A 17,313-nucleotide genomic window follows, 5' to 3' on the forward strand; every position below is an offset into this window, starting at 1 on the left:
TATAACTTAATTAAACATGATTTCGAACCAGAGGCATACCTACGAATTATCAAAATACCGGATGTTCGAAAAAGTCTGACAAGGTTTCGTATCAGCTGCCACAACCTCTACATCGAAAGGGGCCGATATGAAACCCCCCATGTACCAAGAGAAGAACGTTGGTGCACCTACTGCTTTTTCAGCAAAGGGCTAAAGCCTATTGAGGACGAAAGTCACGTATTGATTGATTGTTTGCTCTACTCCTCAGTTAGGGAAAAATTCAATTTCCATCCCCTAAACATTACTGACCTAGTCGGTTTGCTCTCCAACAAAACTCTAGATCCTACCACACTCACTGCCACAGCAAGAGCAATCCATTCAATTCTCTCTGTGAACGAAAATTATACGAAAATTATACAGCCTATTATAAGAGTCCATTCAAAAGCATCAAATATAGGCTGCTGGGGCGAAAGTGGGCGCCACCCCCTCTTCTTTGAAGCCTGCAAACTTGCAATAGATTTCTATACTCGCCTTGAAAGCACTGAAAATGAACTTCTCTCCGCTGCATTTCACGAGCAGATTATGCTGGGCCTTCCTTGGTACACCAACATCTCTAATCTTCTCACCAAATATAACTTCCCCCACTCATCCTCTTCAAAATCCAAGCTCTCTACCCAAATCAGTCACAACATGAGGGAAGAATTTGTGGATACCTGGAAATCTGCCAAGGCATCCTCACCTAAATTAGAATTCTACAATCAAATTAAACATGATTTTGAACCAGAAACATACTTAGGAGTGGTTAAGATCCCCGATGCTCGGAAAAGCTTAACAAGGTTTCGTATTAGCTGCCACAATCTTTACATTGAGAGGGGCCGTTACGAAACCCCCCTAGTACCAAGAGAACATCGATGGTGCACTTTTTGCTTTTTCAGCAAGGGGCTTAAGCCTATTGAGGATGAAATTCATGTTCTAACTGACTGTTTACTCTACTCCTCAGTTAGAGAAAAATTTAACTTCCATCCCAAAAATATTACTGACCTAGCCGGTTTGCTATCCGATAAAACACTAGACCCTACAAAATTTACTGCCACAGCAAGAGCAATCCATTCAATTCTCTCTGTGAACGAAAATTTTACAGCCTACTATAAGAGCCCAGATTTCCACTCAAATACTGGCCAATGCATAATGCTATAGGACCTCAAAAATAGTACAGGGTGGCCCATAAGTGACTACCCACACGCAACCTCTTAATAACTCACGTAATTCGTCTCCAAATTGCACCAAAATTTCAGAGATTATAGATATGGGTCAAACTTAGATTTTCTGAAAGTTTTGTAAGCCACGCCCAATTACAGTGGGCGTGGCGTGACACTCCCTCTTTTTCACTATTGTCTTCATAAAATGAGAACGCTTTAAGCTAAGAACTCAAAATTTTTTGCACACATTTGGCTTGATAATTGAAAACCTTTCCCAAAGTTTCAAGTTCATTGGTTAAAATATGGCTAAGTTATGACCATTTCAAAACTCATCGGATACGTGATCCGAGCACTCAGTCAGTGATCTCGTCACTTGGGTAATGGCCTGTTTGGCTCACATGCACCGCTTGATTGGTTGCAGCCTGCTTATGGGCCGGCCTATACAGCTGACTGCACCTAAAACGCTATCACACGAATTTATGGTGGTGTCACCATTTCAGGGCTTGTTAGCCCTGCTAGTCACAGGTTCCTTACAATCAATAAAAAGGAATGAACCATCCATTGAATCATCGAAAATGGTTCACTATCCTCCCTTTACTGCAGAACAACGATTGTTCGTCTACCTGAAGAAAGAAAATGGGGAGTTCTACCCTCAGATTAAACGACAATTTCAGATGAAATTCAACCGACCACCCCCTTGCCGGAAAAGCTGCTTTGACATTCATCACAAGATCAAGTTTACGTTTTCTGCACACGATCGGCGAAGAGTCGGCAGAAGACGAACTGCAAGGACTGTAGAAAACATCACGATGGTTGTTGGTGACGTGATGGACACACCTAAGATTGGCACCCGGAAACGAGCTCCTGCCTTAGACATCAGCAGAACCCTTCAGCGAATCCTAAAGCAAGACCTTTCTAACCGGGCCTACCGAATCACAAAGAAACACAAACTTTTGGACCGTGATTTCCAATCGAGGATAGATTTCGCCAACACATTCCTGTCCAAGCAGAATGTGGATCCCTACTTTGAGGACGAAATCTGGTACAGCGACAAGGCCATATAAACGGATATGTCAACTCCCAGAATGCAATTCACTGGGGCTCTAGTCACTTATGGGCCACCCCAGATGCAGATCGTGACCTTTTCAGGAAAAGCCGTTCTCTCCACCACTTCATCCGGTCTAGTAGAGCCCCAGTGAATTGCATTCTGGGAGTTGACATATCCGTTTATATGGCCTTGTCGCTGTACCAGATTTCGTCCTCAAAGTAGGGATCCACATTCTGCTTGGACAGGAATGTGTTGGCGAAATCTATCCTCGATTGGAAATCACGGTCCAAAAGTTTGTGTTTCTTTGTGATTCGGTAGGCCCGGTTAGAAAGGTCTTGCTTTAGGATTCGCTGAAGGGTTCTGCTGATGTCTAAGGCAGGAGCTCGTTTCCGGGTGCCAATCTTAGGTGTGTCCATCACGTCACCAACAACCATCGTGATGTTTTCTACAGTCCTTGCAGTTCGTCTTCTGCCGACTCTTCGCCGATCGTGTGCAGAAAACGTAAACTTGATCTTGTGATGAATGTCAAAGCAGCTTTTCCGGCAAGGGGGTGGTCGGTTGAATTTCATCTGAAATTGTCGTTTAATCTGAGGGTAGAACTCCCCATTTTCTTTCTTCAGGTAGACGAACAATCGTTGTTCTGCAGTAAAGGGAGGATAGTGAACCATTTTCGATGATTCAATGGATGGTTCATTCCTTTTTATTGATTGTAAGGAACCTGTGACTAGCAGGGCTAACAAGCCCTGAAATGGTGACACCACCATAAATTCGTGTGATAGCGTTTTAGGTGCAGTCAGCTGTATAGGCCGGCCCATAAGCAGGCTGCAACCAATCAAGCGGTGCATGTGAGCCAAACAGGCCATTACCCAAGTGACGAGATCACTGACTGAGTGCTCGGATCACGTATCCGATGAGTTTTGAAATGGTCATAACTTAGCCATATTTTAACCAATGAACTTGAAACTTTGGGAAAGGTTTTCAATTATCAAGCCAAATGTGTGCAAAAAATTTTGAGTTCTTAGCTTAAAGCGTTCTCATTTTATGAAGACAATAGTGAAAAAGAGGGAGTGTCACGCCACGCCCACTGTAATTGGGCGTGGCTTACAAAACTTTCAGAAAATCTAAGTTTGACCCATATCTATAATCTCTGAAATTTTGGTGCAATTTGGAGACGAATTACGTGAGTTATTAAGAGGTTGCGTGTGGGTAGTCACTTATGGGCCACCCTGTATTATATTAAACATTTCTATTTTATCCCTACACATCTGTAAATAACTAGAATTGTGTAACCTTAAATTATTTCAGAATTATAACTATTGTGAATTCAATAAAATAACTATCACTTTTGTATCCTTGTATCCTTGTATCCTTGTATCCTAAGAGCCCAGATTTCCACTCAAATACTGGCAAGTGCATTTAAATGCTATAGGACATTAAAATAAGATTGAACCATACAAACTCGATTTATCTATTTTTCTAAAACTAGCATTATATAACATTTCTAAATTATCCCTACACACTTGTAAATAATTAGAATTGTGTAACTTAAATTATTTCAGAATTACAACTATTGTGTACTCAATAAAGTAATTATCACTTTTGTATCCTTGTATCCTTGTATCCTTTGTATCCTTGTATCCCCCGGCTGAGAGGCCAAGATGAAAAATTATATTATTTGTTACGTTTAATTCTAATTACCATGCCATTGTTTCTATAGAATGACTGAATTCTCATGCAATCAGAGTTAGAAAAAGGAAAATCTTGCAGCAGGAAAGTTATTCAAAAATAATTATGAACAGAGAAAATCTGGTAAGTTTTCAGGGGAAGAAAATCCTGTAACCTATAAGAATTCGCAGTTATTGCTATTTTCACATAAGCTCCAGCATGAGAGGTAGTTTTTATTAAACTCTTTTCAATATTTGATATTTATTAAATTGTTTGTCACTTAAATACTATTCAGGGTACAAATTTCACAATATATATCATGAAATTTAGCAAACTCTTTCTCTCATACCTTATTTTCTGTGATGAGTTATAGATTTAAAGTTTTGTGTTGTAAATTAAATGAAATTAAAATTGTTTTAAAACTGCTGTAAAAGGTCGTGTTGATAACATCACAGACTCCTTCTAAAACTGTGTAAATGATTTTTTCCCTGACATTTCAACGTTCAGGACTCCTTCTAAAACTGTGTAAATGATTTTTTCCCTGACATTTCAACGTTCAGATCACAGCAGCCACAGCGTTCCTGTCCTCTCAAACTGTAAGGGATCATCCTGACGAGACGAAAAGAAAGTTTTTATCTGACAAAGGTCTTACAAACAATGAGATAATTGCAGCTTTTGCTAAGAGCAGGAATGCTTCTGAGGAAAAACCACCAAATTTCAACCTAGTCATGGATAAGTAAGCTGATAACATGTTTGTTTGTGTTTTTATGTGGCGTTATTTTTAAAATCATTTCAGCTCTGTTTTTAACCATAATTGTTACAACCACAGTCTTCTAAAATAGAGGCCAATGTAGATTTGGAGGTTTGCTATAATATAATTTTGACAATCAAATCTATAAATAACTTCAAATATCCGAAAAATTGTTCAGGCTGGCTGTTAAAGTCGGCGTGGGATTGAAAATGTATAGACTATAGAAATGTAGACTAAAGAAATTGTTGTCAGGTGTATAGAAGAAGTTGGGTCCCCAAAGAACAAGCCTTCCCCAACCCGCCCCTCACCTCCACTTGTAGTGGTTGCTGCTGTGTCTACTGCTGCACTCGGTGTTGTTGTTTATCTGTATCGTCTCTTCAGGTCAGTCTTTTTAATCATTACTGTGTTATATTTGCACGTGGCACGATCTTACTAATCACGTGAATGTTCGTTTTGTGAGTATTATGTGTTATTCTAATTTATTATAATTTATTATAATTTATTATAATTTATTATAATTTATTATAATTTATTATAATTTATTATAATTTATTATAATTTATTATAATTTATTATAATTTATTATAATTTATTATTATTATTAATAATTACACATTTGTAGTTTTGTTACGTGTTGAAAAACAGAGCTCCCTTATCTCTGTTTAATCGGAAATTTTAACTGCCACTGCACTGCTACTGCATGGTGTTTGTACTTTACCTTTGTACATCTATACAAGTACAAATACACAATTGCAATGGAAAAGTCTGCTCATAACTCTGCAAAGAATCTTCTCGTCAACGGTTTATGTAAAGCTTGTTCGAATGATGAGGTTGTCAAAAGTACCGACATTGTACAGTGTTTTAGGTGTAAGGACAGTTTTCATGCTATCAACTGTTTTAATACTTTCAACACTACTATACTAATACTTTCAACACTACTATATAACAAATAATTTGAGGACCCCCAGTGGGAACTAATGCCTCGGTAAATGTAACGACCATTACAGGTTGTATGTCAATGTAAATGGTTGTTGCACGATAAAGTTATCTTAAAGACATCCTAAGGACTATCAGACATCGGTTTTTAAAGCAGTTTACCCCCATCTATCACCTAAAGATTATCAGACATCACTTATCCTTATCCTCCGGAGTGCTACAAAGGTACTGTAATCATTAACTAAATTTCGAACAGTAGCATCTTTTTGTGATAAACTATGTCTAGAATACCAGTTGGCTCAAGACATTACAATCTGAGATATCGAGGGAATTCTGTTAAATTCCCCAGCAACGGCTCTTGTCCTACTGATAAATGTTCAAATTGTTTAACTCTATTAAGAGAGAATGATAGTCTTCGTCGGCAAATTTCTTTTCTCTATAAACAATTATCAGAAAGTGACAGTGCACTCAAAGTTCCCCTCAGCGATGGTTCACTTATCCCTGTGTTGCCCCAGGTACCTGATCACTGTGAACAGTCTATCAATGTTCCCCTCAGTAATAGGTCATCCTCGCATCTTGTTTCTGAGTTAACCCAAGAGCTATCCAAATTAGCAGAAGACAGTGAACATTCAGCAGAAATTATCAATTTGGAAAATCCCAAACACTCTGTAAATGGTGACAATGATGTGACCAACTCTATCAATCCATACCAAGATCTGAGTCGAGGAGTTTTTCAGTTTGTTGACACTGCCAAGTTAGATATAGAAACCCACTATACTCATAAGTTTGAGAATAGGGCAGTTGCATATTACGGGGACTTTCCCTACGCTTACAATGGAGGCTTTCATAACACAAGGCCAGTAGCAGACAATCCATACCTAAAGTCTATTTTAGAACGCTTACGCTCACAGTTCCCAAAATTGAAATTCAATAGTGCTATGATTACCAAGTATAGAAATGGTCAGCAAGGAATTCCCTTTCACTCGGATGATGAGAGGTCAATTTCACCAGGCTCCATGATCTCCACCATCTCTTTAGGGGCTACTAGAGTCCTAAGCTTCAGATCCAAACTTAGAGCTCATATTGCTGACCTCACCCTCTCCCATGGTGACATAATGAATATGACCAGACAATCCCAGACCAGCTTTGAACACAGCCTCATCCAGGACAAGTCTGAAACCATGAGAATAAGCATTACTCTGCGCCTAATTGATGGCAGCGCAACCTTATCTACTCTGTCTGATGTTTCCAGTCAAGTTAAGAACACTGAACCCTCGGCCCCTAAGACTAGATCAATAGAACATTCTGATAAATCTTTGTGTGTCTACATTAGCTCTAGTATGTTCTCCAAATTAGAGGGAGAAAAGCTATCGTCCAAACATCATGAGGCACATGTATTCAGCTACCCTGGTGCCACAGCCAATGCAATCAATGAACGGTTTCAATCAGATGTAAGAAAAGACACTCTTAATACCAATAATGTGAAAAGCATTGTACTTATGTGTGGTACAAATGACGTGGACTCTATCCTGAACAGCCCTCGCAACATGAGGACTAAACTTCTGTGCCCTGATAGTTTTTCTGGTGATGCTAGAGCTCTTGACTTTACAAACAATTGTATTGAAAAACTTGTACTTTTCCTTCACAAGTGGGCACCTGGAGCTGATATTAAAATTGTTAACTTATTACCTCGGGAGAGTTTCTCCAGAAACAAGGTTATAACTGATATCAATGAGTGTATATCAAATCTGCAAAGAAAATACACCTATGTAAAACTGCTCTCAACCGAGACAAATCGTTTCTTGTTTAGTGATAAGAAAGGCTTTAGAAAATCGTCATTTTTTAGTAGTTATGGAGAGGATAATGTCCATCTCAATGATTATGGCATAGTTAAATTAGCAAGGCACTTGAAGTATCATGCACACCATTAGAATACTGCTGAATACTGACATAACACTCCTACCATCAGTTTTATTTTTACAGTACGACATCCAGACAAATACAACCTGTTTTTATTCTGTTTTTTAGTTTAAACACAACTTTTCAACTTTTATTCATTCCATTGTGAATTAATAAGATTCACAAGATGACAAATTTTAATAATGCAGCTGATAGGTTTCACAACCTCTGCATTGGTCATTGTAACATTCAAGGAGGGCTTCTCAATTTAGCTAAAAGTAATGAACTTTCCCAACTTATTAGAGATCATAAATTAGACATACTTTCCCTAAATGAGATGAATCTTAATGATACTATTGACACAGACACCATAAATATTCCTTCCTCCTTCAACCTTATGCGATGCGACAGGCCAAACAGTTCTAGGGGTGGTTGTGGCTTAATGATAAACAAAAAACTAGCTTACACAGAATTAGTTATGGATAGTAAGCTTGATAACATTGAAGCATTATGGGTGAAGCTTAAGAATAGCAAGATCAATGTTTGCTGCTTCTATCGCTCTGGAAATTATTGCAGTGTTGATAACTTTATTGAATACATTCATTTTTGCATGAAAAAATTGAATGGGAAAAAGGTTATCTGGATTGGGGATATAAACATTGACCAGAATAATATCTCATCCACCCAGTACAAAAAATTAGATATGACCTTGAGATGTTACAATCTAGTTCAAACCATTCAAGGGATAACTAGAGTTGCTAAACGTGGAGACAATGTTACCCAGACTACTATTGATGTAATATTCACTAACTGTTATGCAGATTTTGTTCAATCTTCTGTTCTTGATGAACGTATTGGAGATCATCAAGCCATTATGTGTGAGATAGATTGTAAAGTACCTATAGCTCCTAAATTTGAGAAGGTTGAAATTAGAAATCATTGTAAACGTAATGTTAAACAATTCTTAGACTATCTAGATACCTGTTCTGATTACAGTCCACTATTGGAAAGTACAGATGTTGAAGCTATCACTGCTGGCCTTTGTCATCATATTGAACAGGCATATGCAACCTTCTCCCCTTGCAAGACCATAGAAAGGCATGAAAAGTTCATACATAAACCTTCTACTGAACTTTTAAATGCCATTAATCATACACATTTTCTTCTAAAGAAATTCCGTAAAAAGAAGGATAAGAGAGACAATGGAAATTGCAATAAATGTGGTACATGTAGCAAATGTATAAAGTGTAATGAGGCCTGGGATTGCTACAAGATTCAGAGAAATATTAGAAATAAATTAGCTAAAACCTGCAAAAAGGCTAATGTAATCGATGATCTACAAGTTAAAAGTGCCAAGAATGATCTTAAAGGGATATGGAAAACTGTCAAACTGGCATCAAATATGACCCCTGGTACAACTAATTGTCAAACTATCAATGAGAATGATCCTGAGCTATTTAACTTTCATTTTGCAAATGTTGGATCAAGATTACAAAATCAGGCCCCCAATATTGAAAGAGTTAGTTTTACTGATTTTTTACCTCCTAGAACTTCTAATATCTCATTTGATAGATTCCAAGAAATAAATGAAACTGATATCCTAATGTATGTCGAAACGCTCAAGAATGACAAGGCCTCATATGACAATGTGCCTCTATTTTTACTTAAGCAAGCTGTACCACACATAGTTGAGCCACTGACCCACATTGTCAATCTGAGCCTTAATACAGGTGTTGTACCAACCCTTTGTAAAAAAGCTAGAGTAACTCCCATCCATAAGGCAGGAATGAAAGATGATCCTAATAATTACAGGCCAATATCCATCCTTCCACTTGTAGGAAAACTTATAGAATACTTTGTCGGCAAGCAACTCACTGATTACATGGAAGAGAACAAACTTTTCATCCGGCATCAATATGGCTTTCGGAAAAATCACTCCACAACTTATCTGATGTACGATCTGATGGACGAAATATATATGAGTAAATCTAAGTCTTATAAACCAGGAATCATCTTTCTTGATCTTAAGAAGGCCTTTGACACAGTGAATCATGAAATATTGCTTCAAAAATTGGCATATTATGGAATTGGTGGCATTGCTTTAACCTGGTTTAAGAACTTCTTATCTTGTAGATATCAATGCACTAGGATCAATGGCAATCTAAGCTCATTTTTAGAAGTTCTGAGTGGTGTACCACAAGGAAGCATCATTGGGCCTATATTATTTAGTATCTTCATAAATGACATCATTTATGCCTGTAACCTATCTAAGCCCTTTCTATTTGCAGATGATGGTGCACTATTCTTTGATCAAACCTGCAGAAGCACATTTATAAACATGAAAATAGAACTTATGACAATCTTTAAATGGCTCAGTGTTAATAAATTATCACTCAATGAAAAGAAGACTGAATTCCTATTGTTTGATTCTGTTGACCAACATGATGAAATAACCATTGATTGTAATGAGGTAACTTTCACAATCAAGGAGTGCAAAGAGACAAAATATCTTGGCCTCATTCTAGATAGTAAATTAAACTTCAAAAGCCATGTAGATTATATTATTAGGAAGGTCATGAAGAGAATTGGTGCCATGTATAGAAGTAAAGCACTGCTACCCATTAAATATAGGAAAATGTTTGCCAATGCACTCATGTTGCCACAATTCGATTATTTAGACACGATCTATTGTAGAGCTGGCAAGACAAAACTTGCTGAACTTGACACTCTGTACAAAAAGGTAGCCAAAATAGCTCTCAACGTTCCAAAAACAGAGAGCAGCCTTAATGTTTATAGAGACATGAAATGGTTACCACTCCATCTTAGACGACAACTCCATCTGTCAAATTATATGTTTAGAATCATCCATGACAATTGTCCTACAAACTTTATGAACAAATTTAGTTACATATCAGGAGGTAGTAGGAGCGGCGAAAGCTGCAACCTTTATGTCAATAGATCAACATCACATAAAAACTTTCAATACTTGGGGGCAAAATGTTGGAATAATGTTCCAACAGATCTACGAAATCTGCCCGATGTTAAAAGCTTTAGTGATTCGTATAAGAAACAGCTACTATCATCTATAACAACAGACCCTAATTATACCGTCGACAATTCATATGACAAATTTTACACTGCAATCATAGTCGCCGATAACTAAGTAACTTCTAATTCTTTTAAATCTGAGGCATATATAATTGATGTATCGAAAAGATATTCCCTTTTTTACCACCTTACCATTCTGATTGATTTTGCACATGACTGACATGTTTTAACTGGAGAAGGGGTTCCCACAGTGGTAGTTTTATAAACCACTTTTAATTTATTGACCTATTATACTTAGTGGTAGTTTTATAGACCACATTTAATTTATTAACTTATCATACTTAGTATTTTTTGGTGACTGTATCACCCAGTTTTAACATTTGATAATTGTACAGTTTATTGACGACACATTGACTGAATGTTATTTTATATTCTAATTTATATTCTAGATATTTTATTTATTTTACAACAGACGACAACTTCCTGTTTTTTCTTCTATATTAGTTACTCATATCTCTTGTACAGACTTTTTTACAAGGACATTGACAAATGATACTCACATTAGGCATTCATTATTGCATCTAAATTAGTTCACTTGCATTAGGCTTAGAATTTTATTCTCTGGTCAACAGATTTCAAATGTTTAATTAATTTGTAGTATGACAGTAAGGTATATAAGAAGTTATTTAATTTTGCTTGGGCTATTATATTGACTAGGTATTGAGGACTTGAGGTTTAATGATGATATGGAATTTGAATTCTATATAAATTTACACTATGTGGTTGGGGCATTTTGCATAGTAAATATGGTTACTACTCATATATATCATATTATTTGATTGGTATTCGATTTCTGATTATTTCTCTAGGAATATGATTATTATATCTCAATTTGGCTTTAGGTAGGGTGCCCCGCTAAAAGAACTGGATTCTTCCAGGAAGCATCCCGTGCACAGAGCTTGGTCTACATATATATTAAATTATTAACCATTCATTCTGTATGTGCACGAAAATTTATTTCAATCAAACTGTGATGAAACTTGCAATGTCAGTGCGCCCACGGTTTTTACTGCTCACCTGTCTCATGCTGTGAACAACACTTCATCTTATGCTAAACGATTTGGTCGCTTTCTATTTATCTGTAATGATTGTAGTACTGCTGAGGAGGAAAAGAGGGCTGCTACTACCGTAGATCGGGTAGGATTGTTAGATAATAAAATAGATGCCATAAATTTGGAGTTCAGGGAAGAGATGTCTGAACTTAAAACCTTGCTGAAGGAACAACTGTCCCAGAAACCTGAGAGAGCTCAAGAGCGATCCTCAGATCAGGTTGATTTTATGAAACAATTTGCTGAACAGTTTTCATCTTTAAAAGAAGACCTCACGAAAAATATCAATGATGTTATTGACAATAAAGTAAACACTGTTGTAACAAAATCCGGTACTGATTCTCATAAAAAGGACGTTCTCTATTCCAGCTTGTTTACCGACTCAAACAGTTCCACACCATCTGCTCAACCACCACATGTTCCAATTGCTCCAACACGTACACAACCTTCATCACCCGAGATTCTAATTCTGTCCCCGAAAGAAGAACAATCGGTAAATGCTGCAACAATGACGAATGTGAAAAAATTTGCTACTGATAAATTAAAGAGCAGTCAAGTAGTATTTCTCAGATGTAATGAAAACAACAAGAAAGTTTCAATTGGCTTCCCTAATGCTGAAATTCGTGATAAGGCTACTTCACTTCTCAATGATGGAAATACCTTAGATTCGTATGGATATCAGTCTAAGAATGGCAACAAAATGCTGCCAAAAGTTACTATTTATGGTGTTTCTTCTGAAGTTCTTGACGATATAGACACTACAGCTGTAGGGAATGATGCCGATAAACTTAGGGATCTTGAAAAGAACCACTTAGTCGCCCAAATTGTGGAGAAAAACTCGTCCATCAAAGATTTGTATGAAGCAGGGCACACTATCAGTATTGTCTATCTCAATAAGATAAAACGTTTGACCAACGATAAGCAGGAACGCACAGAGCTCACTATTGGAATCAAACTATCACCATCTGTCTATAGAGTCCTCTTTAACCAACAACAAGGATCTCTCTATTTAGGTAGTCGCAGATACAAAGTAACTGATCGCTTCTACATCAAACAGTGTTATCATTGTCAAATGATTGGACACACTTCTGTTGACTGTAATGAAGTCAAAACAAATAAACATCCTACCTGCATGTACTGTATGGGAAGTCACCGGTCTTCAGCATGCCAATTTAAGCAGAAGAAGGACAAACATGCCTGTGCTCGATGTCTGGCTTCAACACACACTAATGATGCCGAGAATTCAAGAATACATAATGCGGCAGCTTACGATTGTCCTGTGTTGGTAAGAGAAACTAAACGTATTGCTGCTAACACTGACTTTATTTCAAAAAACGTAATGTGAAATTAGGTGCTAATCGACAGAAATCACAGCTTTCTATTGGTTGTTTCAACGCAAGGTCTCTATGCAACAAAACTTGTGGCGTACTAGAAATGCTTAAAGATAACTCGATTTCTATCTGTTGTATCACGGAAACTTGGCTAAAAACTAATGATCGGGCAAAGTTTGCCGAAATCCGTGATTTTGGGTTCGATATTATCAGTGCCCCTCGAAGAGGTAGGGGAGGTGGTGTTGGTTTTCTCTTCAACCCCAAAATGATATCGCCTGTACGCAATGATGTTACTAAATATTCATCTTTTGAAGTACTTGAATGTGTCATTAAAACTGCTGGTGAGATTATCAGGCTATGTGTAGTTTATCGCAGCACTCAGGCCAAAGCGAAATATGATGAAACAAAAATATCTAAGTTTATGGATGACTTTGATGGATACCTGGACAATCTTCTGCTTAAAACTGGATCTCCAATTATTTGTGGTGACTTTAATTTCCATGTTGAAGACATATACAATAATGCTGCCCAGAACTTTATTGCTCTTTGTGAGAGCAAAGGCTTCCTTCAGCATGTCGACTCTCCTACTCACATCTCCGGCGGGACACTGGACTTGTTATTTACTCTAGGCTGTGTAAGTGACTCATTGTCTGTAACAGATATGATGGTAGAGACAAGCACTGGAACCAGCTCTGATCACTATCTATTAAGTTTTCAGGTCCCAGTCACATTCGATCTTCATAAAGCTCGTACATATGAAAAAAAAGATGTCAGAGAGCTAAGCAAAATTGACATCGATAAGTTCAGGGAAGATCTGTTTTGTTCAGAGCTTAACCTTTCTGAATATCAATCCTTAGACGAGGCTGTGAACCTTTATCAAAATGTCCTTGAACAGGTGCTAGACAAACATGCCCCACTTATTACGAAACGATTTACTGCTGAAAAGTCTGATTTTTGGGATAATAAATGTCAAATTGCTGTCAGAGAGAGGAGAAGGGCAAAACGAAAAGCCAAAAAGTATCCAGAGAATGATGAGTTTAAAACTACTCATTTTGAAAAATGTGTTGACGCAGAAATCACTATCAATCGAGCTAGGGATGGCTACTATGATAAACAGCTCAGTTCTTGCAAAGGAGACTCGAAAGGGACCTATAAAGTCATAAATAAACTTTTAGATAAGGAATATGGCTCCAACAAATTGCCAAATGGTGAAGATATCGAAGTGGCTGCCAAACTCAAGACTTTCTTCGATCAAAAAGTAAAGACCATTTACTCTAATATTGAGAAGGAAATTCAAAACACTTCCCTAAACGGTCAAGGTACCAAGGACTCTACTTCGATAGATAATGCAAAGTGTAGACTTAATCAGTTTAAGGAAGTCTCATTATCAGATCTTGAAACCTTAATTAAGAGTCTTCCCAATAAATCAAGCGTACTCGATGTCATACCAATGTGGCTCTTCAAGAACTGCTTACCCGAGCTTCTCCCAATCATCCATTACATCGTGAATGAATCACTAAGAGTCGGAAAGTTTCCATCTGCCCTAAAAGAAGCATCTATTAGGCCTGGACTCAAGAAACCTACCTTAGATGTTGATGAGCTGAAAAACTATCGACCGATTAGCAATCTAACTTATCTGTCCAAAATACTAGAAAAAGTAGTTCATTGCCAATTAAATGAATATGCTGATGTCAACAACCTGTTTTCCCCATATCAATCAGGCTATAGAAAATTCCATAGTTGTGAAACTGCAGTTACCAAAATACATAATGATATTCTAATGATGATTGACAGCAAATCGAATGTTGTGCTTCTACTCTTAGATCTATCAGCTGCTTTCGACACCATAAACCATAACCTCCTTCTTACGAAACTCAAGAATGCGTATGGTATTACAGAACTAGCACTCAGCTGGTTACAATGTTACCTTAATAATCGCACATTCAAGGTTAAAGTAAAAAAAGCCACATCTTCTGAAGGCTATCTGGATATTGGTGTACCTCAAGGATCCATTTTAGGACCACTACTGTTCATATTGTATACCAGAGATCTTGAAGAAATTGTCACAAAATATGGTTTCTCGATACATTTGTATGCAGATGACACACAGGTGTACTTTACTTTTGATGTTCACAGTTCTAATCCTGATTTAACAGCTGTGAAAAATTGCTTTCTGGAGATAAAGCAATGGATGACAGTTAATTTCCTAAAACTGAATGATGAAAAAACAGAGTTCATTGATATAGGTCCATATGTCAGCCCAATCCAGACAATGGATTTAGGAGACCTCTCAATCTGCCCTGTTAGCAAGGCCAAGAACCTGGGATTCCTTTTCGATCACCAAATGAATCTGGACTCTCAAATAAATGCTGTCTCCAAAGTATGTTATTTGAATCAAAGGGACTTAGCAAGAATCGGTTCGAAGCTTTCCCATGACCTAAAAGTTCAGTTAGTTCACTCCAATATCCTCTGTTTCATAGACTACTGCAACTCAGTCTATTATGGTATAACAGAAAAGAATCTCCATAAGCTACAAAAGATACAGAACAATGCTGCTAGATTTATCTTTGGTCTTTACGGAAAAAAGATACGTGAACCTATCATGCCTTACCTCAAAAAGCTCCACTTTCTGCCTGTTCGGTTCAGAATTAAGTTCAAAATATCACTTCTGGTCTTCAAGTGTCTTAATAACATAGCCCCTCAGTACTTACAAGGACACGTCAATCTAAGGGAAGTACGAAGACGAAGTTCCAGACTAGATGATGACTTTTATTTGTTGAAAGTTCCTCCTGCTCCTCATTTCAGACGAACAGATGCTGCATTTATGTTTTGTGGACCAAAAATTTGGAATGAACTACCCTACTCAGTGAGATCATTATCATCTGTAGAATGTTTTAAAAATGCCCTAAAGACGTTTTATTTCCAACGAGCTTTTGATAATATTTCTAATATTTGTCCATAATGTCTGAACTGATATGAAAGTGCATAATTTTGGTAACTTCATACAAATATTTGTTCATAAAATCTGAACTGTTTAAAAAGTCCATAATCTTGCTATTTCAACACTAAGTCTCGCTTGAATGACTTTAATGTACGTCTTTGTTGGGTATATTTTAATGTCGAAGCGTGTAATAAATGTTAGAATTTATTTATTTTATTTATTTATAATTTATTATAATTTATTATAATTTATTATAATTTATTATAATTTATTATAATTTATTATAATTTATTATAATTTATTATAATTTATTATAATGTATTATAATTTATTATAATTTATTATAATGTATTATAATTTATTATAATTCATTATAATTTAACCACTATTCTCTCCCACAGAAGGTACATGTGGCCGTGGATTGTAAGACAGTGGAAGTATGTGGGAGGAGGAGGAGAGGATGAACCTAAGAAACCTGTTGTTGTAGCTATGAAGGAGATTGTGACATCCCAAAGTAAGTGCTGAGTGTGTAGTAAGTGAGATATCTTGTGGAATATGTGTAATGTAAGTGACGTATGTGAGATAATATCTTACATATTTCACATATTATGTGGGATCATATGTAAGTGAGGTGCTTTTTAATTTTGTAAAATTTAGCGAGTTCATTTATAAATTGTTTTTGGGTTTGGACGCGCAGTTTGTAGTACTCGTGATAATTAATTTACATCACTGAATAATGCGAACTGTAGACTATAAGTTAAATTTAATAACATATCCCAGGGTTTATTTAATTAATAATCTGGTTCAATGTAAATATGACGTACTATGTTGTAACTCAATAAACAGACTGGACTCTACTAGAAGTAATCAATAATCAACATAAAATCATACATTATCATAAATCTGACGCTTTAAATGTAAATATCTAGTTATCATGACAAATAAAGGGTTAATAGGGTATCACTGTACCAAATTATATAAATCTTAAGGGTTTTAAATAACTTACACGTTTGCAATGGGCTCAAGTATGATTGCTTTTGGGTGAATAATTTTGCTTCCAACTAATAGGCAGACGGATAAAAATAAAATGTTACATATTTACATGCTGAAAATTACAGAGATATCAGTAAATACGTGGCATGTGTAAAATTACCTATTCAACTTATTTGCTATACGCATATTTAAGAAGCAAAACGATGGGCAAACTATGTCAGTTTACAAAGTGAAACGTTGATTTTTATGCTATGATTGGTTCCTTTTCTGCTTGTACCGTGTGCGGACAATATTACAATTTAAACAGTTTATACAGTTTATTATACAGTTTATTATACAGTTTATTATAAAGACTATGGAAGTTGAATGCATCCTCAAATCTAAATCTTCCCAAGCAGTAACGTTTATATTATA

The 17,313-nt window shown here is 36.5% G+C and overlaps 1 protein-coding gene across 1 annotated transcript in view; it reads left to right on the forward strand.

Moving 5' to 3' along the window:
• LOC134813765 (peroxisomal membrane protein PEX14-like) overlaps window positions 1-16,697 on the forward strand; it is a 98,319-nt gene extending 81,622 nt beyond the window's left edge. Inside the window, exons 2-6 of the mRNA XM_063821645.1 lie at window positions 3,944-4,035; window positions 4,452-4,627; window positions 4,895-5,023; window positions 16,308-16,420; window positions 16,687-16,697. Of these exons, the coding sequence (XP_063677715.1) occupies window positions 4,018-4,035; window positions 4,452-4,627; window positions 4,895-5,023; window positions 16,308-16,420; window positions 16,687-16,697 (447 nt within the window). The 5' untranslated portion in view covers window positions 3,944-4,017. The remainder of the gene's footprint in view (window positions 1-3,943; window positions 4,036-4,451; window positions 4,628-4,894; window positions 5,024-16,307; window positions 16,421-16,686) is intronic.
• The last annotated feature ends 616 nt before the right edge of the window (window positions 16,698-17,313 follow it).

This window comes from Bolinopsis microptera, chromosome 4 (genome assembly GCF_026151205.1).
Source record: "Bolinopsis microptera isolate Bmic1 chromosome 4, MBARI_Bmic_1.0, whole genome shotgun sequence".
Classification (NCBI taxonomy): Eukaryota; Metazoa; Ctenophora; class Tentaculata; order Lobata; family Bolinopsidae; genus Bolinopsis; species Bolinopsis microptera.